This window comes from Fulmarus glacialis, unplaced genomic scaffold (assembly GCF_000690835.1).
Source record: "Fulmarus glacialis isolate BGI_N327 unplaced genomic scaffold, ASM69083v1 scaffold18924, whole genome shotgun sequence".
In the NCBI taxonomy this organism is placed as follows: domain Eukaryota; kingdom Metazoa; phylum Chordata; class Aves; order Procellariiformes; family Procellariidae; genus Fulmarus; species Fulmarus glacialis.
Window position 1 is genome coordinate 38137 of NW_009208922.1, and position 24057 is coordinate 62193.

At 41.5% G+C, this 24057-nt stretch overlaps 1 protein-coding gene across 1 annotated transcript in view; it reads right to left on the reverse strand.

Moving 5' to 3' along the window:
* Nucleotides 1-24057, reverse strand: part of MTCL1 (microtubule crosslinking factor 1) — a 53041-nt gene that overhangs the window by 12718 nt on the left and 16266 nt on the right. The window contains exons 5-10 of the mRNA XM_009576683.1: nucleotides 23643-23735; nucleotides 20681-20911; nucleotides 18879-19067; nucleotides 11703-11870; nucleotides 5409-5651; nucleotides 980-1285 (exon numbers count right to left, since the gene is read on the reverse strand). Coding sequence (XP_009574978.1) covers nucleotides 980-1285; nucleotides 5409-5651; nucleotides 11703-11870; nucleotides 18879-19067; nucleotides 20681-20911; nucleotides 23643-23735 — 1230 coding nt within the window. The remainder of the gene's footprint in view (nucleotides 1-979; nucleotides 1286-5408; nucleotides 5652-11702; nucleotides 11871-18878; nucleotides 19068-20680; nucleotides 20912-23642; nucleotides 23736-24057) is intronic.

Below are 24057 nucleotides of genomic sequence, written 5' to 3' on the forward strand. Positions count from 1 at the left end.
AGCCAAATGTCTAACCCATGTGCACAAATCTGAATTTTCAGGCAAGAAGAAAGTACTCAAAACTTGCATCAAGCAATGTGCTGCCTCCTTGATAATTTTAACTTCTGGCAGTCTCTGAATGCTTCTTGTTCTGTAACAGCCACTAACATTCAAGGAACAATAGAAAATAAAGGAGATATTAGCATTTTGATGTTGTAATGTGTTTTTAATTTCACAGGATCATTAAAGTGTATAGTTGTGGTTCGTGTGAACATTTTCAGTGTCACTAATATAATATGCCAGTTCACAGGCTACTTTGTACCAGTATATGGGGATGGGGACCCTGTGTTTCATTCAGCAACAATATAAACAGAACAGTGAAGACCTGGAACCAGTGAAAGTAAGCCTGCGGTGGTGTAGACTTTAGCAGGACACAGACTACATTCACTATGGCCCAATGGCACCTCTTAGCACTGTGTTTTCCATCTTTGTAACTTTATGGTGTAGTCTGAGGGTAGGTACTTTGCTGATGAATAACAACTTTATTCTTTTGAATATCTCATCTCACTTACTCATGCTAATCTATTTAGAAGGCAACAACAACACAACAACCAGAAGTGTCTCTCTACAGCACTTACTGCTTTACTAACAAAATACAGCCCATGTTTCTTCATATATATGTACCTACTTACAACTGGATGAGATTTAAGACCCTCTAAACCAATATGTTGTGTCAAATATAGTTATCATACATAATAAGAATGGCACAAGGTGAGGTAATCTTTGAGACTTGTAGGCTGGCTCCCAGTTTCTCAGGTGACTGACACTGATATAATCAGCTGATAACAAGGAATGAAATCTGATCCATACCAAATCCACTACTGGGTAACTGTAAGCAGTGCCCGTGACACAATATCTCACTTCCTACAGCAGGGATGCTGTACCAATTCTGACATAAGAGACAACACGCCGGCTTGATGAAAGGTAGGAGAGTGCTTACTTCTGTTAATCCGGTCAAGAATTTCTCCCGCTCCAGCTGCTGAGACCGGTGCTCATCAGACTCATCAGGGGAATCAAGAGACAGCGACTCCAGAAAGAGGTTTTCTGTGGCGCTGCACCGATCACTCTCCCTCAGCTTAGACAGTGACCGATCGTCAAACTGAATGGCGTCTGAATCAGAGTAGGATCTTGACCCCATCGAACGAGGCACAAGAAGGTTCCCCTGGGTCGTAAATGAACGAAGGTTATTCTCTTTCTGGTCACACAGAAAACCACCTCCTCTTCGTGGGCTCACTTCTTTCTGAAGCTGGAAACAAGGCAAATTAAAATGAACAGCAATTACATACGTAGCGTATGGCATTCTGCAGAACTCATCCTTCCCCAGGATCGAGGCACCCGTGCCTTGGGGAGGCTGAGATCACCGCCCGGCTCCAGGGATGCCAGCTTTGCAGCACTGGTCCTTCCACAAAGGGAGGTGTCTCTAGGACTTTGATGCTATTACTCATGGGATTTTGAGTGATTAAATGTGTATATGTACAGTTTTGCTTGTTTACATATATGTGCATACATACATACACACAGTGTGTCTATATACACAAAATAATGCATCTGCCTGTAAGCTGATTTTTAAAGAAACAAATCAACACTGACTGTTATTTAAAAGCAATCTTGATATGAGATCCTAAAGCAATAGGAGTCAAAGCTCAAGGAAGGGTGAGTGACTTGGAGTCTCATCAAAACAAACACATACTTCTTCTGGTCAGCACTACAAGGGTTGCACTTTTATGTACATCACTTGTTTCCAGAGGCGTAAAACTCCGCTTAACAAAAGACAAAAGCTTTGTTTTAAAGACTATCTAGCCCTAGGAAGTTGACTATTTGTACAGAACACCATCGTCAAAGGGATGAATTAGGCATGCAAAGCATATTTGAAGAAAATGCATATTTACAGAAAGGCCATCAAAGCTATTAACTCTACACTTTGCAAAAGCTGGGTGAAGAGAGGGTGAACCACTAGCGAAATGGAAACTACTTCCAATCTTAAAATTAGATTATGTGATCAACTTTTCCTTTAATTTTAAATACAACAGGATAGATGAAGTAAGTGATATTTTCGAACATGATGAATGACAGCAGGAAGCTAATAAGTAACTCTTGATGTTTTGCTATAGCAGCCTGCTAAGGTTAGTGACAATAACCTGCAAATGCAAGCCATTCCCTGGGACCCTGGAGAATGAGGACCTACAAAACATATTATTTTAATCTTGTATGTGTTTGGAAAAATAAACAGACATCATATGGCCTAATGTAGATCAAAACATTTTAGGTCTCAAATGACTACATTTGCACTTGGGCTGAAGTCAGTGAGATTTCTGCTTGAGTCAAGTCTACAAAAAGGTGAATGCATCTTCAGTGTTTTGCTTATGATATACAAAATCTGAAACAGTTTTATTGGAAGAAGCTAATTTAAGGAATCCGATAAAGGTAGGGGCCAGAAGGTATATCTCAAGAGATCCCGGAGTCCATTCCCCAGCATGTCGGGCAAGACCCAAAGCAAGGAGAAATGGTAATTGCATGTTTTCTGTATAGACAGTTCCAATTGCAAGCCCTTTCAGATTTTCAGGGATCCTGTAAGGATAATGATCTGGAAATCTTTATGAGAAAACAGTACAGTTTACTGGCTCACTCTCTGAATCTCAGACAGCTGACAGGAGAATTAAAGTGAGAAATACTGGACTAACTCTTCAAGTGTGACTAATGATTTTGAGTCCCCGTGTGTTTATGCCTTTAAACACACAACATTTCATACAAGTGATTTTGTGGGTTTAAATATTTGTCAGTGTGCTCTGTACACAATTAGCTTTAGGAGCACAGTGGAGGGGGATTCTCCAAGCGAAAACAAAGTGACAGTCTACTTGAAAAGAAAAAAACAACAGCTTGGAGCTCTGAAAAAAAGTAGGCCATCATGTTTTTTATATGTAAGCGGTATTCCCATAACCATCCAGAGCAAAGTATTTTATATATTTTATACATTGGTGTGAGCTTCCCCCTTATCATACATGTATTATTCAGGAGCTGTGTGAAAGCAGACAGGCATAAAGCATTAATATGAAATTTGGCACACCCGCTTCTGCTATCTCTTAGACTCTGTTTTTCAAACACACACACTGGTGTAGTCTCCTCATCCTCTACGTATTGCCATACATGGAATACACACAGAAAAACCCTGGGGAGAAGGACTTCAGAGATATACTAATTGTTTCCATATAAAGCAGGGCATGTCTGCAATCTGAGAGGATATTCAACTAAAAGCCTGCAAATATTTGGAAGCTTCCTGTCACACAGGGAAACGTTTGATTATAAGCAAAGATGGAGTTACGAAGTTTTGCAGTTAGGTAGCCAAGATTTCAAATGCTATTTCTTATCATCTAGTCCTCTGAAATTAGCTTAATATAATATTTTTTATTGCTAATTCTGTGTACAACTCTGTTGTACAGTAAATATATAGTTGAAGCCTAGAGGTTTCAGAATAGTAACAAAAGAAACAACTCCAGGACTAGGTAAGAGCTATTTTGTAGGCTCTCCCAAGATGACACTGAGAGGTTATGTCAAGTTTAAAGAGAATTAAAGGCTAGGTAACATTAACAGGGATTTCTCTGTCACTTCACTCTATGTGCCCCATTCCCAGGGAATAGAAAAAGCAGTCCACGTTAAGTGCCTCAAGCTATTGGGGATACGCTGAAGAGATAATATTAAAAAATACAGTTTATAGGGACAGCAGCATAAATTTCCAAAGAGGTACCAGTGACTCTGCAAAGAAAAGTTTGTGTTCACATTCTTAGTATATTGGGAAATTTTCTGAGGGTTATTTAATTCCCATTTTGCACAAAGGATCCACAGAAGGCAGTTTGGTCACTGAAACTCAGCAGTTAGAAACCAGCACCATGAAACCATGGAGAACTCGGCATCTTCTGCCGCTGAACCCTGGGAACCAGGTGAGTTGGATGGCGAGCTCTGCTACAAGTCTTCCTAGCTCATATGCATTGGTTGTTTTATCTTAGAAGACGTACTATTGGTCTGCATTATAAGGCATCGTAAGGGCTAGCTCAACAAGCTGCATGAAGTATATGCAAAACCCCTCAGATAAATGGGAGATTAAAAAATCCAGAATATAGTTTATTGATATTTTTAAATTAAGAAGCTCAAAAATCACCTTTCTTGGTCTGTAAAACCTTCCTATTGGCCACTGCCCACTCAGACCTATACTTTTAGTATTGATTTTAGAAATATCCGAAGAGTACAGCATTTTTCTAAGTGCTTCTCTGTGGGTTTAACAGCCATAGCTTAAACTGAGGTTTAATCTTGCACTCATAGTATTTACAGACTGGTGTCTTTTCTTTAGCTTCTCGTTGCAGCCCAGGCATGGGAACATGAGACACAGATAACAAACCCTTTTCAAAAACTGGTCATGAAGTTACACGGGGCTTTCATCAACTTAACCTGTGAAGCTACTTTGTACTTCATTCAAGTGTAGTGCTCCCTAGAGAGCACGCACAAATCTGGTGCAGTTCCATTTCTGATGTCCTAAGGACAGAAAGTATTCAGTTAATTGAGGACCCACAATTTCAGTCATTTTTCTTACTTTTCCTGGAATGCATGACTCAGAGCTGAACAATGCTCAGTCAGAAATGGTGTATTAACTCTCCCTCATTAAACTTTTTATTTTTTCTGTGGTTTACAGCCAGATAATAAATCCATTAGGTATAATTTGGCTCTAATACTAAGTAGACGAAAGTGCGTATGGGCACAAAAAACAAGGGAACAGGTATGCAATTATCAGATTTGCAAATGATAGCAGAGGTGTGTAGAAAATTCATGTGACCAAGGTCAGAAGTGTCTTCTGAATATTTAGTATTGATAGCTGTCTATTTGTTATCAGTCAGGGCTCTTCATGCTAACCCCCGGGCTCCTTTGCTAGAGAAAAAGAATTCAGTTGAGACTGAATAGTTGCAGCATCTGCATCTTTGGTGGCTAATTCACAGATGAACAGACTTTTTTGGCAGGAAGCTATATGTCAAACCTTGAATAACCCTGCATGTGGGATTGAGTGTTTTAGCATGAAGAGATGCTTTCAAACAGAATGAATCGATGTGACCATGCCTGTCTGGGGTAACTGAAATGAGGCAGGAAATGGCCTTTAACCTGGAGCTGATTTCTCATAAGTGGTCTTTTATAGGGATTATCAGCATTTTCCTTTTACTCCCTTGTGTGCGTAAATTGTTTTGTAGCATAAGAAACACTGATGTAGCCAAGGAACCAAAATTGTTCCTGTGCTGCTTCTCAATGCAGTCTCTCGACCTTGGCCGGAGTGTAGTAATGGTGCAACATGCTTGCAGCCAGCCATTGCTCACCCCAAGATGACTCCTTACCTGCTCTATCCGCCTGAGCAGCTCCTTCTTTTGACGCTCCCACTCTTGCCGGTCTCTATCAAGCCTGTCCAGGAGTTCCACCTTTTCCCGGTTCCAGTTTTTCTCACTGTGCTGGATTTGCCAGCGGAGGTCCATCACCACACCATGACTCTCAGCCAGAAGCTTCCTGTGCTCCTCAAAAGCTCCCTTTGCATCAGAAGTGAGGCCTGTTTCTCCTGAGGTGTTCTCACTCTTCCCTTCCAGCTGGCATTAAAATAAAACATTACTAGGACATCAAACTTTCTGTGGTAAAAGTTTGTGTCTGACAATGAATTTGAGTTAGAGACCTAACTCCACAAAGGTAATGGCAAAATTATGGCAATTCTTAGCTCTTAGGATCTCAATAAATGATCAAAGATATTCAACTTGAAAAACGTTTTAAAATCAAGACAGTGAAAACCATAGGGAATCATTTCTCAAGCTCTACCAGATCATGTTATTAAGACATCAGTTGTGATCTTTCTGTTGGGAGTGTGGGTACCAGCAACGAAGAAAACATGGAGGTGAATTCCACCCTCATCATCATCTCTGAGACAATCGGCAGGGCAACGTCCTCAGCCACTGCTCTACCTTTGTGCTCTCACTCAGTGCTCCTGAAACCTAGAGACAGTGCATTCATCTTCTGAAGAGACTTTTCCCAGAACATTCCTCAGCAATGGTCTTATTGTACAGCTCCTCACACCTTCCAACATAAGAGGGTGTAGGCAGCACAAGATGTACCGAGATCATCCTCCCCACCTCTGTAGGTTCTGCTGTCTGAATTGATTCCTAGGGCAGTTAGCTGATGCTACCTTCCCTTTCTTCTCCTTCACTTCATGCTCAGGGATCAGCTTGATCAGATCAGAAGAGCTGGCCCAAGGTAATAGATTTATAGGAAAATGCAGGCTTGATGGGTGTCAGGAGGTCTCTAGTCCAACCCTCTGCTTCCAGCAGGGTTGGCTCTGAGATCAGACCAGGTTGTGCAGGGCTTTGTTCAGTCGGATCCTGACAAACCTCCAAGGACAGAGATTGCACAACCTCTCTGGCCAACCTGGGCCACTGCTGGACTGTTGTCAGAGTGAAAAAAGTGCTCAATGGTTTTGTGTAAGCTCAAGCGAGTGAAAAATTTATCCCTGAAGCCTGACCTTTTGTTGACAACTCAGTAGATGTGTGAGTGACTCAGAATGGGATACATCTCCGTCCCCTGGCTCTGCAGGTGAACTGGAGTGAAAAGCAGTGAAAACTCATTTCCGCCTCTGAAGTTAAAGTTGTCCTCAAAAAGGAGAGGCAGCAGGTCTGTCGGGAAACATGCTCCTTTAGCAAGAGAGAAGGACAATGCCTTCACATTGCCCTGTGTGGAAAATAAGCCCAAAGTTTCTGAGCAAAGGGAAGTCCAAACTGGATTCAAGAGTGAATCTTACTGTCTCTGGAACAGCCTCCCCAAGTAAATGGCAGAGGTGTTATTGCTTGAGTCATTTAAAATTGTACTGAGCTGCAGAGAACATCCTGTTACAGCCACTTGCACTGACAGGGAGATCTTAAAACACCTGCGTCCTCTACCACTAATTTCCAGTTGTTTTCAAACGACCGACCAACCAACCAAAACCAACAATTATAAAAAAGCAAAATCCTATTTTAACAAAGTTGACATGACACTATCTTTCTCACACTTACCCTCTTTGTGCAGTGTAAATTTGTGGGACCAGCAGCGATGTGCAAGAGGCTGTCCTACGCACAACTGCACGGCTCGGTGGTGACCAGAGGTGCCGTGGGGCAGAAACACAGAACATCCCAGGAGACACACCTCTGTGCTGCAGATCCACGATGGGAGACACCATCCTGGGCAGTGAGGTTCCTCAAGAAGCCGGAAAGCTTTGCTGCCTTCCTACCCACTACCCAGCACATTGACTGCCCACATGTTAGTTCAGCAACATGTAAAAATATCACTGCCAGATTCCAAACTCACTGCTAACTTCAGGTAATGGCCTTTTGCCCCCTGCTACATCTTTCCTCTGTTCACCCACAAGTCCCCAGCTCCATTTCATGGTGCTGCGGGAATCAAAGTTGCTGCTGCAGGCAGGGTCAGCCATGTTGGCACCCATTCTTTTAGGTTTGTTTGCTTTGATTTTGTTCCAGTATTTAAAGGGTGGCTACAAAGACGATGGAGACCCCCTTTTTACAAGGAGTCACATGGGAAAGATGAGGGGTAATGGGTACAAGTTAATCCTGGGGAGATTCCGATTGGACACAAAAGGAAAATTTTTCACAGTGAGAATAATCAGCCATTGGAAAAATCTGCCCAGGGAAGTGGTGAATTCCCCAACACTGGACACCTTTAAGATTCAGCTGGATAGGGTGCTGGGCCATCTTGTCTAGACTGTGCCTTTGCCAAGAAAGGTTGGACCTTGAGGTCCCTTCCAACCTGCGATTCTATGATTTTACTATTCTGTGGCCTGCACCCCCTTGCTCACCCTTGCAAGTTCCTGATGGGTTTACTAAGTAGCTGTGACACTAAATAATCATGTATTTCAGGAGTGTCACTGCAGAGCTGAGATCAGCCAAAATAGTAAGGGACTAATGAAGTAAACTCTACATACAGTTTCCTTACACCTAAGCCTGACAGAGGGCTATTTAGGACTTGTTCTGTGTCATATACGTAAGTCATCTTTCAAGGACCTTTGATGCCCCTGTAGAATTCTCATCTTGCAATAGGAGCTCTCAGGGGAGGTTGCTGGAGTGTCTGGGATAAATCCAGCCAGGCTAGAGTGCAGACTCAACCTTACAACTCTGCTGCGTCCCGGGGAATAATGCCATATCAGCAGTAGCTATGGCTAGCATGCTAAGTTGCAAATACATGCCAATGCCTGCGATAAATTCTTTAGCTGGCATGAAGCATGAAAATGCTAAAAGCAACCTATAAAACAAACAAATACTCAGATGCAATAAATACAGTTTGCATGATTAGCCTATAAAGCACATTCCTTCTTCAATTTTTTTGAATATCAAAAAAACAGCAAACTGTTGAACCTCAACAAGTCTCATGCTCTCTCTTTCCTTACGCCACTGAGTTTTTCACAACCACTGGGCAAATTCTCAGCCTTTCAGTTAGCAAGCAAGAAAAGCAGTGGTGCCCAGGCCTGTGAAGGGCAGGAGAGCTGAGAGAGGTAGCAGGGAGAAAGAATGTGCTCCAGAAGACTGATACCCCAAGAATGCATGGCTGCCATTAGAGTGCCTTGCGCAAGCTGCCAAAATACAGGAAGACCTCCTGTGCCGGACCATGGGCTCACCCAGACCAGAGCCCTAGCTCTTGCCCCATTTGAGAAGAATACAGGAAGCCTGTAAGTACAAAGATGAGTTCAAAACCAAGGCAAGTATACGGTGATACACCTTTAGAATAATTTCCTGGTGTTCAGTGATTTGGGATCTAAAAAATTCTCCAGTCAGAGGTGGTGTCTTATGACTCAGAAGACAGTTCTTGATGCCTGTGGAAGACAGAACAATGCTCCTGGCAAGGAGAGAGTACTTCTGCCTCTGTTTTGATGAAATGGCTCGAATCATGGGGGAAAGGTCCGTTGGTGGCTCCTTATCATGAAAGTCTAAATGTGATGTTCCTAAACCAGCTAACCGCTAAGGGTGGCCAGATGCCTCTCCATGTGCACCACAGCTTATATTCCCCAAGGTGTCCTGAAGCTGGACCATTGGTCAGGGTCCTAGTGAGGGTCTGTGTCCTTACATGCAAGTTCTCAATGCATACGCAGGGTTTGGCCCCGCATACTAACTCCCTCCTTTTTCCAAACCTTTCTCAGTTCCCAGTTCCCAGAACACTGGGATTTTTCACTTGCCCAGCTGAAGGCTAAGAATTACTGGGACTCCTTATTGGCTCAGAGTTATTGCAATCCTATACTTGGGAGCAATCTCATTATTTCTTATCTTAAAAACAATGCCTAAGGATCCTTCTGCCAAATAAGATGTACGTGCATTTCTGACAGCCGAGACTTTTATTTTTAATGATATATGCAGTGCTAAAGCTCCAAAGCAGCAGGCAACAGTACATTCTCACCTCTGATATGCAGTGCTTTTGCATCAAAAGAGTTTTCTTTCCTTTTTTTCTTTCGTATACAGAGAGTTGAAGCATCAAAATGCAAAACCATTGCCAGTGACTATTAATTAGGGTTGACTCTCTTGAGGAAAGTGCTCTTTTTAATTGACCTACTGCTTCACAAAAAAGGTGGAAACAGCAGCAGTGAAGACAACAGTGGAGACTAGAAAGGCCTTGATTCTCTATGGGCTTGTCAAGGGTTTGGCAGCTCTATACCCCCCTATGGTGGGAGTGCTGTACAGCCTGCTGGCTTCATCACTACCGATCAAAACAACAAAATGACATCATGAGAGGTTCTCCTACCCACATTGACATGACAGACTTGGCTATTTAGTTAAAGCTGTTGTTATGCCACATGTTGGTACAGAATAGCAAAGGATGCTAACATGACTATACGTAATGGTGATGTTTTACATGTTGTTCACTAGCTCCTCCCATTTTGATCCTGAAAACAAAAACACCCCATATTTTGAATCCTTAATATTAGTTTGAGTTAAATTTATGTTTATATTATTTCTATTTCAGGCTTATTATATTATTATTTTTCTATTTAATTTTTTAATTGCCTCCTTGTAATTGTGAGCACATACACAGGACCTCAGTGGGACATTCATATTGTTTGCCCTACCCTAGTAGGTATTCTAATGATTTATGTGCTATCTTTTTGCTACTGCATTAGGGACCTGTTTTTACCGTGAAATAGAAATGTAGTTTGGGGAATTGGCTAAGGAAGACAGTTTTATGTCTTAAATATTGACCAGTTTCATTCTTTTCATTTGCTGGAAAAAATGTAAAAAGTACTACCCACGGCTCGATAATTACCATATGTTATATATTATTAGCAGTGGAGCAGTGGAGGTAGCAAAGAGCCTGATAAAGCCACCAGAAGGAAGGGTGCAAATCTATCTTTTCCCTGAGCAAGAATGACAGCACCATCCTGGTGCCAAACACCAGCCAGAGCGGCAGCCTGGGAGTTTATCGTCCATGCAAAGGCAAAGCATGCAAGCTCTAAATTGGCAGTTTGTTGTCAGACTAACTTTCTCTAAGTTTTGTTCTTTGTTGCCATCTCGAGTTTAAGGTAAATCTGTCATAGAGGTTTTATTTTGGGAGGAGTGAAAATGGGGATTGATTTTGTTTCCTTTTTCAAGTGATCTGTTATCTAGAAATGTGTGTGTACTAAGCAGCAGCTGAACTGAGAATTTGAATCTGCTGAGAGAAAACTTTGCTAAAATGAAAGCTTCTTCCTTCATTCTGGGAAAGCAGCCTAGAGTACCTGGGCAGGAAAAGCAGCGCTCGCATCTCAGCTCTGTGCGTCACAGTGAGTCTCCAATGTTCAGTAAATCCTCCTAAATGTACCACCCTCCCAGCAGTGAATATTTTTATTATATTTGTCTTCTGCAGAGAAGCTCTACAATTGCAAATCTTTTTCTCAGGACCTGAACATACTAGTTCTCCCACCCCTCCCCTCTTCAATGAACTTTGATGCCATCAGCTTTGGAAATGAATCCTTGTGGGTTTTTTGCTGATTTGTTTTCATATTGCTTCAGAAACAGTACATCCTCCATGAACAGCCGTACATGACACTGAAGCACCTGGCACCAGATTTTATATACATACTTCTAACAGTATCCCATGGCGGGTAGCTAGAGCTCTCTCTTCAGTGGGGTACCATCCATCACTAACCAGTAGCTTTGAATAGCTGGTTTAATATTAACATATTGATCTAACACTTCAGTATTACTAAATCACTCTTTTCTCTCCTATGCATCAAATACCGCAGTTGTCCTGTGCCAACGCACAGTGACGAGCTAATTGTGAGCACGCCAACATTAAGACACTTTCTCTCCTATAAATGCCAATAAATACAGACACCCGCATGTGTCATTACCGCAGCTGATACATTACAAGCCAACTCTTCTGAGAAAATACAGCAAAAAGAGGTTCACTTCCTTTGTCCTCACCTATGTTACACAGTACCTACTACACGAACACTCGTTCTGGGACAACTGGAATCCAAGAGGCAACTCAAGAGGCAAAGCTTTGCTCAGGCTTCAGGGGAGCTTTCAGGCACCAAGGTAAAATGAATAAATATAGTACCCTTCCTGGCTGTCACAGATTTCCCGTTTCATTAAGCACCTCAGCCATTCTTTATCGGTGTTGGACGCGGGGTACGTTACCTGTTCGAGGTGGCACTTCAGTTCAGTCATTTCCACCTCCCAGGCTGCCTTGTGCAGGGCATACTGCTGCTGCAGCCCCTGGCGCTCACGCTCCTCGTCCCGCAGCTCCGAGCGGAAGTCATCCAGCAAACTCTTCAGAGCGTTCAGGAGCTTCCGATTTTCACTTGCCTGCCGCCACAAAGCAAAAGAACCGCTGTCATTAGATGGCTTTAGCCTCCAGTTTCATTTTTAGGGGGAAAAATACCTGCACATCCACTGCATGGAAGAGAAAGTGCCTGGGCTAACTTCTGCGTGAGAAAACTAAGAATGGCAATGCCTTTTCTGTCTACAGGCTGCCCAGGGAAGTGGTTGAGTCACCAGATCCCTGGAGGTATTTAAAAGACGTGTAGATGTGGCGCTTGGGGAAATGGTTCAGTGGTGGACTTGGCAGTGTTAGGTTTACAGTTGAACTCGATGATTTTGAGGGTCTCTTCCAACCTAAATGATTCTATAGTTTTACGATTCTATGATGCTACTTCTTGTTAGCCCTAGTCCTGAAGCACCCATGAAAGTCAAAGATACTTAAGTCACACTGAAAAAGGCACTAAGCATCTTTCTGGATTGAGGACATCCGTAATAACTTCTTTTTTAATACTGTAAACCAAAGCTAGAGTATCATTCCTGGAGTTTGTTGGGTAGCTGGATGTCTCTTACATACAGTCATTGCTCAGCATCAAACCTCAAATATTTGTAAACTACATATAAAGAAAAAGGATTAATTTTCAATGCTTTTGTATTATCAGATTAAACTACTTTGGAAAAAAATGGGAGGTTGCCAAGTATCTCTGCTAAGGTGTTTCACTAGTCTGTGCTTCACATTTCTCCTCAGTCCCAGGCAGTTGCACACAGGTTATCTTTGCAGCAGCACCCCGCTTGGTACCAAAGGCACGAATGCCAGCTAGGCCACTTTCCCTCTTACAGATGGGATCACCCACGTCTTGTTGAGAATGTCATGGCCATACTGAAAATGTTGTCTGTGCTGTTGTGCTAGCCAGGAGCCATGAATGGAGTCAAAAGTCTAGCCCAGAGCTGACATTTGATCTTGGCAAGTACTGAAAGATAGCGTGGATACTTATTCAAATCTCTAATTTTTTTTTTCTTAGTTTTGGCTTTTACTTTCTGCAAATTCTCTGGAGACTTGCAAAACCTGTCATTTTTATGTTAAATATTGAAGAATGTTTTTTAAAGATTCATTCTGGATCAGTAAAACAAAAGGTATCATCTCACCGTTTTTTGCAGTCATTGAATTAGGAAACAGAAATGTGTAACTTGATTTATTTATCCAAAATTTAAATCAAATATTCCCAATGAGCCTCTCAAAGACCAAGAAGTAACCAGAGACTGTATTTGACAAGTTATTTTGAATAGAAAAGACTTTTAAGAAAATTATACTTGATTAGCAGACACAGCATGAGCAGAAAAATGGGAAAGCTTACTCAACAAATTCAGCATTTAATCACCTGGTTCTCATGAATGCATTAGCTTCCTTGGGAAGGCCTAACTCAAATTAGCTGTCTCGATTCTTGCATGATAATCTAATTAATTTTAATTTTTATGCATTTTCCCAAGTGGAGGCTTCCTGCAATTCCTCTTATCTGGTGTTTCATGAAGTACCTACATGGGGACTTCTTTGTAGACAAGTCAAGTAAACAGATGTACGCAAAAATCTAAATTATTTTTCATTTCTTCAGTGACAATACATGTAAAATTTTATGCAGACAACTAAGCTGATTTCATATGCTCATCAGATTTTTGGCATCACTGAACCTACCTCACCCACTTTTGTAATCACTAATCAGACATACCACGGTGCCTTTTTTCTTTAAAAAACAAACAAATATGGTCTACTTTTTCCAAGCCATTTGGTTCATCAGCAAAAATATGGTAGATGCAGAGAAATGACTGCAGGTGCTCATTGACTGACCTATAATCTGATTGGGCTAACGAAATGTGATGGTGTACAACATGGGGTTTTACAAGAAACGCACCCGTAGAAGCAGAATTAATTCCATTAACATTTAATGCCAATTAGCAGTTTCCTATTATACAGCAGCAGTCTCCATCATGCATATAAGATCACCTACTTTTCAATATGTAATGAGATTTTATGTTTCCACCACGAATTTTCGTTTTGATACCCAATTAAGGCTAAATTCTCCAAACATCTCAAGCCCCTTGTGTAGTAATCAGAATAAGAGCTCTTTTGAAGATTCGTCCTTAGTGTCACAACAGGAGCTGCTGGGTATTGAGTGCATCAAAATTTGGCCTCATCTTCTTTGAAAACCCTGACCCCAAATGTCTATGGAGTGCTTTCACTCAAGAACCACGTTCTGTGTTTGCTGGTACGCTGCATAAACCTTTCTCTGGCCAAGTAGTTCTAAAGGCACCGTGAGGGAAATGAGGCAGAAGAAAAATAAAACCGAGTAACACTAAAGCAAGCTACACCCCTCATTCCTGTGCATATATTTGATAGCTTTAGAATCCTGTAAAATTAGGTTTGCAAAGAAGGAAGTGATGGACTAGTACAGAGAGGAGCCAAAAGAGCCTCACTGCAGGTTTGTAGCCTACTGGGATGAGGGCATGTCTTATTTCTAGAGGCATTACATCAACGTTGCTGTTATGAGACAAGTACCCCAGGTGCCCCCTGGGCTTGCTGGGATTTTAATTAACTTGCCAACATAAATCCAATTTTGGTTACATACTTCTAATTCCTGCAGAGAAGTCTCTTTTGCATGACTTCTGTATTTACAGCCTAAAGTTGGAGAGGTCTGTGAGATTATTTTTTCTGTTTTGCCAAACTGGAGTGCTTTTGGAGAACAGATGAAGTACTTTTGAGACAATGATGTGCTCTGAAATACAACACTTACATCTAGACATGCTTTAGATTTCTGTTGGCTGAACAGTTTCTGCGTAACAATAAGTCCTATAGATACATAACAAGGATTGTTATGGTCTTCCCCTTCCTCCCAGGGATGTTGTACAGGCAGAAGAAATGGGGCATGGCTGTGATTCCCCGGACAGTCTCCCATGCAAGGAACTGGCTCTTTAGGACCTTACCAGTTACCGAAATTTAGAGCATGGAGGAATCTGACTGATTCACAACTGATCTAAGACAAGAGAATTACAAAAGCAGTTTAAAGTATTGTTGTATCCACAGCTCAGGATTTATAGGTAAAGGAAACAACAGCTGACAATAAGTAAAAACGTGACGTAGTAAACCTCAATTAAATTCCAGGACTTTGGAGTCTTTACTAAGTTAAGTCAATCCCTAAAATGGGAGCATCCAGCTCTAGAAAAGTTTGGGACCAGAGAAGTTGTTTGAAGCATAGTTCTGCTTTTAATCACCATTTTTTTTCCTCTGAGAATGTCACTTAAGAATTTAGCCACAGTCTGGTATTACAAGCAGTTTAGTAGAGCAGTCAATTAAAAACACAAGGTCAGGAGCCTAAACAACGAACGAGAACTGTGCGTTTTCTCTGTCTAATCACAGATCTAGGCAAAAGTGAAGCTGGATCTTGGTGCAAATCATTTTAGTATATTTAGGTCTTAATTACTATTCCTTTGGGCTTTTCTCTTAGCTAAGCTTTGAAAACAAATACTGTATGAGCAAAAAAAGATCTAATTGGTGATTTTCTTGACACCCCCCCCCTCCAGCAACAACACAAATGTGTTGTATTTAAATGCTTTTTCTATTGGACCACAGATGTGTAAACTCTTTTCTTCTTACTCCCCTGATCTTCCAGAATCCAACAGGCATTTCACCCTTTCTACTCAACTGAACCAAAGCTCTTCCTTTTTCCACAGGCTATTCTCCCTTTTCCACAGGCTATTCTCCCTGATCTCTTACTACACACATAGAAACGCTGACTTACAGCGAGCCCTCCTCTATTGTGCCACCAGCCCGACTTGCCTGCTTACCTCCTGCCCGAGACTGGACTTTCTGCTTGGCTCTTGAGCCTTGCCAGTTCCTTGCCCAACCCTTTCTGCAGTGTGCCCCAGCTACCAGCCAAGGGACAAAGCCACGAAGAGAAAGATGAATCGGCCCCTCTGCCCCTCATCAACTAACGTTTTTTCTCCCCTTTCCCCTCTGCTACGTCTTCATCCCTCCACACACTGGCCACATAAAAATCCCAGACAAGTGAGACGTGTACTTTCCACTGAGTCGAGTACCTCAAATCATAATAATATAAAATTAGAGGCTGCTTGTTGAAATTAAGGCCTCAGGGTTTATAATTTTTCTCAAAACAATTCCACTTTCCAGGCAGGGTGAGAAAGTCAGCAACAAGAGCGCAGGTTGAAAATACAAGCCATTAAATATTAACATTAAATGTTAAAAATAAATATGGGTTACTTCAAGTTACCGTAAGCTCTTTCTTTTTTCTGACCTAGTTATCTCAGCCACTCCTAGACTATCGCAAAATTTCCTTCCTAATGTGAAAAAAATGCTGATGCATTTCATCTCGGAGCTTGCCAGGCAGAACCAGCAACTTAGGGCTCTCCTGGGCAGGTGCAAACCTTGGAGACTTCCGGCTTCACCACTCACCCCAAATTCCCCATATAAACAGTGCTTTTTTCCAGCTGTGGGCTTAAGGAACCTGCAGAAGACCCCCAAAACCCTGGGTGTTTTTCAGCGCAGCCTGATTAGTCCGAGGTATACTGGGAGGTGAGCACTGCCGAGATCCACCCCTTCACGAAGGACGTGCTCTGGGTCTGCTGATACTCTCAGAGCTTTTAAAGCTGGGACAACACAGGCGAAGTGTTTTCTTGCTCTATTTTTGTTTAGTTAATGTGTTTTGGGATCATATATGAATTAAGTGAAGCTGATGTTTATGGGTGAAAATCTGTAACGTGTGTAGAGCAAGGACCAGGGTCTGTGAGGTTGGTGAGCACAGCGAAGGTCCCGCACGCAGGAGGTTTGCAGGGCCAAGCCATCCACCATAGTGAGATGGACAATTCAGGCCCAACTGATACTAAGGTTTGTGAGGACAGAGCAAGGCTCTGGCAGAGCCTCAAGGGCGCAGGAGGTGTGCAGGCAGCTACTCCTCTGTTGTGGTCCTCCAGAAAACACTTCTGACGCCTTGAATCTATGACAGCATCAGAATTAACCTACACTAGGGCTTCCTATTTCTGTGCCAGAGAATAATCATAATCCTTTCTTGCCACTGACAAATACAAGCCCCGTAGCATTGAAAACCCTTTTTACATGCCTGTCAATAAACACAGTGCTTATTAGAAGATTCACTAGCGTAAGCAGGCAAAACAAGTAACAGTGCTTAAAATGAGAAATATTTAGCAAACTCACTCATTCTTGCATTGTTGAAATAACACTTTTTTTCCTGGTTGGAATGCAAGAAACCTATTTTACCTTCACAAGTCCATTTGGATATCATGCACTATTCACTATCAAGCGGGATATTGAGATGTGGTCTGTTCCTATGGATCATTTTTTAAAGCAAGATTAGCTGGAACTGCTGCAATTAGAACATCATGCAATGTATACAAAAATGAATTATAAGCAATCCTACTTCTCATTTCTGCCACCTTAATTGAGATTAATGCCTAAGCAGTGATTATGTCAAAGAGGACATAATTTATTTGAATGTTCTTGGTCATTTTAAGAGATCTATATAGAAAGTTAGTACATGACAGAGTTTGTACCGAGACAGTATGTTAGTTTATATTTATTCTACTCATTCTAGATTAAATCAATCTACAGATGGAATGCAGTTAAATGACATGCTCAGGAGCATCTCCTCCATGGCCTTCTTCAGCCTCTACCAGAGAAGAGCTTGCTGAAAGGATGACAGTGATGGGTCTGGGTGACTGGCAAAGTAGAACCTTTCCAAATGCCAAACTGATCAAATGAATACTACCTTGGTAGCACACTTCACAGAAAATAATAGCTAGAGAATGGAGTGTCAGCTAGCACTATGAAAAAGGAAAGCAAAAGAGTGTATAAACTTAAAGCAGAATATAAAGTAGCATGAAGACCACAGATCTCTACAGTTTTTATTCAAACAGAAATTCTAACTGAAATTACATCTTGAACTAGAGAGGTAGGTTGCAAGACAGCCTGTGCATCTCCCAGCACCAGCCTAACCTTATTACAGGATAGAGACTTACTGTTGCCTGTTGCCTATCTATTAGACCATATAGATAACAAGCAAACAGGTTGTACTTTGTCGTGAGAGTCTGGGGAATTCAAGGCAAAGAACTGAAATGCAGACACATGCAATCCTCAGATCCTGCAGCGAGTCCAGCAAAGTAATGCGGTCATAGAGAGTACATATTTGTCTGAGGGCTCTCACTGTGGAGCAGGCTCCAAAGTCAAGGACCTGGATAGAGATGGGGCATAAGGCATAAAGCTTCAAGACTTTTTTCACTGAATTTTTATTTTACACAGAATTCGTGCTCCATTCTACTTATGATTGCAAATAATTCCATGTAACAGGATGCTCTCATCTGAATGTTTGCCATTTTAAAAATATAAGAAGATGCTCCTGAACAACTGTTGGAAGCTGTAAGTCTGTCCCCTTTGAATGTTTGCTATTATTATTGTTAGGTATATTAAATGCACAAAGGAAAAAGCTAGGATATATGTCAGTGCTCTGACATACACAGGCAGGGCACAGGAGAAGTCAGGGAAAAGTCAGCATAATTTGCTTTTAGACGTTTAAAAACAAGCCCAGTGACAGGAAGGAACTTTTGCGTTGTTTTCCCATCATCTCTAAGGGAAACATTAAATACATGTGCTAATTTCTTAAACTATTTAAAGGAAATAAAATCACCTCTTCTTGCTAAAAGCTTGACAGTAGAATACAATAGATATGCTCAGGCAAGAGGAGCATGTAAATTCTGCAAACCATCACATACTGATAGATGTTTCTGGGCAAACAGCCACAAGAGGAAATAGGATTCTTCACTGCACTGACAGCATCTGCCAACAGGAGAACAGTAATCACGTGGCTCCTAATTAAATATAAATATAATGGATGAAATCCACTGTAATTGCTGTGCAGCTAGAAGTATTTTTACAAGTATAATTCTAGATGATTTAACACAGCAGCAGAAGAAAATGAACTCCCTTAGAAAATCCAGTTTCCATTCTCAGGGCATGGTATACAAATGGTATAGTACCTGCTTCTGCTGCTGCAGTAATTCTGCAGTCTGCAGCTGTGGTCCATGATCAGTACTCTCCGAGGTGGGACGCTGGGAGAAATCTGTCAGTGCAAACACAACATCCTCTTCCTCCTCCTCTTGCTCTGCATCATCCACCTTCTGCTTAGACTGAATGCCAAAGTCTGGGAGGGCCTCAGGGTGCTCGATCTAAAATGCAAGAGATGGGACACATCAACGCTCTTTTGCCATTTACCTCGGGGGACAGAATCTATTGAAGGGCTAAGGGAAGGGACTATCTTCCCCTGCATCTCTGTGGTGGGATAAATTGAATTCTATTCTGTAGGCTACAGGAAATGATCTTTGGGTGATATATGACATGTTGCATATGTGAACACAACACTATGCAGGCCTGCAAAATAGGAGATCTATCATCCATCACGCATTAATGAAAAACTATACAAGACACTGATGTATTGTCTGATGAAGATATGGAGATCAGGAAGTATCTAAATCTAGCACTTTATTCTCTCTAATGCGTTAGCAAAACACATGACTCCAATAATGACTGGAGGTAGATTTATTACAAATTAACCAGTCAAAAAATCCAAACAGTGAAAAAATGAAAGCTATTTTGATATTAGAAGATGAGCTAGTTTACATAGAAGCACATTAGTACTGCTGAAGTAAAATAGAAGCAAATTATTTCTAAATAGCTCATCTTATTTCTAATAAGCTCATCTCTTGTTTCTGAGTCATATTACCACAGCAGATGAAGGTAAAGATGTTCATCCACCCTTTATGTAAGAATACAAAACACTGGAGTATTCAAGTTAAGCATACTCCTACCAGACCTGAAAGGTTACTTGTACTGCCAAATGCAGCAAACACTGAAAAGCACTAGGCACATAAGTATCAGAAATACTGAGAAAAATTACTTAGTTGCCTTAGCAAATGGTTTCAGAATTGCATGAACCTGCAAAATAAATCTATTATTCTCAAGAATTTTCTATAAAATATCAGAATGGGCAAACACTTTTTTAAACTTAATTTTTCTTTAGGTAAGATTTCCAAAGCAAATGGTAATTCTGGATATGCAACTCAACACAATTTAGCAGCACCTTTCTTCACAGTTCGTGTTGGCTGGCAATCACAGCCCTACTGAGATGTGTCAGCTTGGGGATTCCAGGTTGTTATGTACATCTGAAATTCCTGATCTTATTTTAGTCACTACTTGGAAAATCACCATGATGACTACTGGCGTACTGCTGCTGACAGTGATAGACGTGTGTATGGAGAAGAGGAACAAACATGAATGATTCACTCTAAGTTCCCACAAGAAGCTGTATAATTCTCCTGCCAACATGAAAACAGAGCTTCCCTCCATCTGTATTGATGAAGGCTTTGTAAAGAACACACTGTGCACACGATGAGAAAAATGACAGCACTCAACTCATCTAAACACATTTGACTCCATCAGCTTGCTAATGTTTTTTGTCTTTCCAAAAATTTTTCAGGAGTCGTATCTTTGAGACCTAATTAAATTTTCATTGACTATGAGAGAGTTTTTCAGGACCAGATGTTTGTACTAGTTAAGGGTTTAGATTTAAAGATGGGTGATCTGTAACATATCATGCAGAATATACTTTAGCACAAGCCAACTAAAGAGGAGGCTTCATGTTTAATTCGAATCCCCTTTAAATCTATGTGTAATTATAAAGTTGCTGATGGCCACATCATATTTAAAGTCTACATTTAAAGAAGGGACATCTCAGTACCCCACTGCTTGCAACTTTATTGGGTTAATGAGGTGGGACAGTTACCTCTAATATGTCCTCCCCTTCCTCCTCCATTCGCTTGCCTTGCCGCCAATGTTTCAGCAGCCACTTCAGTTTGACATACAGGAGAAAGGTGTCCTGCTTGAAATGCCTGAGTTCTTGCTGCAGCAGACTTTTCTCCTGGCTCCAGGTCTTCTCTTCCAGTTTGTTCTGCAAAGTCAAGCTCTGCACTTCCAAGTCTTTCCTCCGCAGGGTCTGCATATGCTCCTCCTCCAGCTTTAATGGAACGACAGACACCATGTCAATGAGGTGGGGTCCTGGGGCAGTTTCCAGCACTTGTACTTTGGATGAGACAAACTGAAATCTCTAATTTTCATCAGTAGTGAGTAGCTATTGAGTTTGGCTCAATAAGTTCCTCAGCAGTTATGACTGTTGAGGAAATTAGAGGATAGCAGCCGATAAGCTTTGCTTAGATAACCATATCCAAGTAACCTGCTGTGGAAGTGGACATTTGCTTTAAAGATGCACAAGACCTCTGCTGCTGCTTAAACATTTTATACCACTCATATTTTCCTCCCTCTCTTGATTGTATCCCTGCAGTATGTTCCCAGCACAGCCACCGCCCCACACTGCTGCACATATCACACCTGCTAAAAGCATTTGCAGCCATTTCTACAAGGTGGGACCACAGCTGCCCTTCAGACAACCTGGAATATTATCCTTGCCTCTTCACTCCCCAGCCACAGACTCATCCTTTCCTCTGTGGCTATGTCTCCATCTGCTTCTGGAAGGGCAACGCTTCTGAAGGAACCACATCCAGTATCTCAGACACAACTACTGGTCCCTCACTTCTCACAGTTCATACCTGGAGGCATCTGAATGACTTGCAGTAAACAGTTTGGAGCACTCGTATAATTACATCTGTTTTAACACAAGGCCACCTAAAACATTATTCTTTAAACGTGACTTCTCCCTCAATATGTCAAAATCAAGCCATGGCTGACCTGTGCCCAATAGCATTTGTACAGGTTAGTTGTACAAGATCTCACGTTCTGCATGGATGAGACAGTGTTTCCACTTCAACCAAGCTGTGGTTCACACTGATCAAGAAAAGGCAGATGGAAAATGAGTACAGAGCCACTGCTTACAGATGCCAGTTTCTACTATTTTCCATTCTGCCGAACACCTGCCTCTCCCTTTGCTGACCAGCTCCATAGATGAAACCTATGAAAGCCACAGTACACTAATGGCCACAATGATTTAAACCGTAAGAACATACCCTGCAACAAGCAACATTCACACAGGAATGAAGAATACTTCAGAGATTCTTCTTCAGGAGCATGGACTCCCTAGCAATTAATACTGCTAAGAAATAGATGCTTGATTTTCATGGCAGCATTCAGATGCTTCTGACACAGGCTACTGGTCCATACTAGGTGGTTTACTAAGGACTTTCCTGCCCTTTAAATGATGTGCTCTGGCATAATGCAAATTTTCAAATCTACGCTACTATGCCTTACAAAATTCCTGATTAAATTAAAATTATTTACAGTAAGCTAGCTTAAATGGGTTTAAAATGCAGCTTAAAAGTAATCATCTGGAACAAAATTAACTGTAATGGCCCAAAAAACATACACGCAACTCCTAATAACACTCATGGAGATTGTACACTGCTAGCACACATCAATTTGATGTCATTAAACATTGGTAAAAATGAAATAGTGAAAAAGGGGCTTATTTTAAATTTAGTTTTTACAGGAAGAAACAAGCAGATTTTGTGTTGATGCAGGTTCTTCCACCAAATGAAGTTATGGTTAAATACAGCAAAGATCTGAGTCATTTCCACCAGAAATCCTGGAAGATGATAAAAAAGGAACAATATCAACAGGATGGGCATAATCTGGAAAAAATGAAGAACCCAGAAGATGCTTTTATTCTTCTATTTCTACGGGCTGTCAACATGAATAGCTAGCTTTGATTTTGCTGCATTTTTCACTGTTTTTACAAGCTGTTATGATCTAAGTCCCTGTGGTCACAAATTCTTGCAGAAGACCCTGGTGGAGGTAGCTTCATAGAGTATTATGCTTTTTCAATGGATAACTATTGCAAAAGAAAAGAACTTTAAGAGGCAGCAATAGCTTCCAAAAAGCTTTCATGGCCAAGGCAACTAGGAAGGAAATCAATTTACTGGTTGCCTTCAAAAGCCTCCGTGAGAAAGCTCCTATGGAGATCAACTGGAAATTAAAGCTACTTATGAAAAAATGGAGAGATACCACTTGGGCATAATGAGATTAGCTGGCACAAGGAAAAATGCTTTACAGTATGCAACAATTATGCTGAATTTAGTCTATGAAGTAAATTTTAAAAGAAAACTTCAGTTAAGAGCCAAACAGCCTGCAAAAATTAGCAACAGATTTTTTTCGCTCTAGGAGCTAGAGATCACAAAACGATTGACTAATCTGTTCCAGCCTTCAAAAGAGCAGGGGGAGCCTATGTAACAAAATATGATTTATTCACCAGTTATGAGTAAGAGGGTTGGAAGCATGGGGTACTGAGAAATACAAAAAAGTCTTGATTTGTGCCTCAGTTATGAGCGTGTAGCAACTCCTCCGACTTCAGAGGAGTGTTGGTTTTTCTTTGGGCTAGGAGGGGTCAGAATAAGACATAGAGCCAAACTGTGCTCCCAGAGGTCAAACGCACCCTTCCCCAGCTCACAGAGAGCTGAAGGGGCTGATATGATTCCCCACAGAGAGTATTTCACGTCTCTACCTCGACTTCCCCTGCACAGGGGAGGACAAAACTTCTCTCCACCAAGCAGAGAAGCCAGATTCAAAGTGGCAAAATAGGCTTGAGTTTACATTTCCCCAACTTCCAGATTCTTCATTTACTCAGATGAGGTCAAACAGGCACAGCCATCAGGACACAAGTTCCCATGGCCCTGACAAACAAGGTCCATGCCACACGTCATGGTCACGCATCTCTCCCAGCAGGCAGGTTTCGTATTTACCTGGATGATCCTTTCTGTAAACTTTTCTTGCTCTTCTCGGTGAAGTCTCGTCTCCTGCTCAAGCTGAGCCTGAAGCTCCTGTATCGATACATTCTGTACAGGTAAAACATGGGAATCCCTGAGCTGATCAGCATGACAAAGGGATAGGTTTAGCAGAAAACGTGTCTCCGTGGTGTAACAAAAAAGGAAAAAAGAAAAGAACTGCAGGACAGACATCTGCACAACTCACGGTTATCAATAGTTAAAACCAAAGCACAGTGTGCAAATAAATAGCAATGCCCTAAATATGTGTGGGAATTTCCTGTGTGGCTTCTTCTGAAAATTAAAGCTGGGATGTTGATGTTACATGTTGGATATTCCCTTCAGGCCTCTGCCCTGCGTTTGCACTCGAATAGCTGAGACGGCGCACCATCAA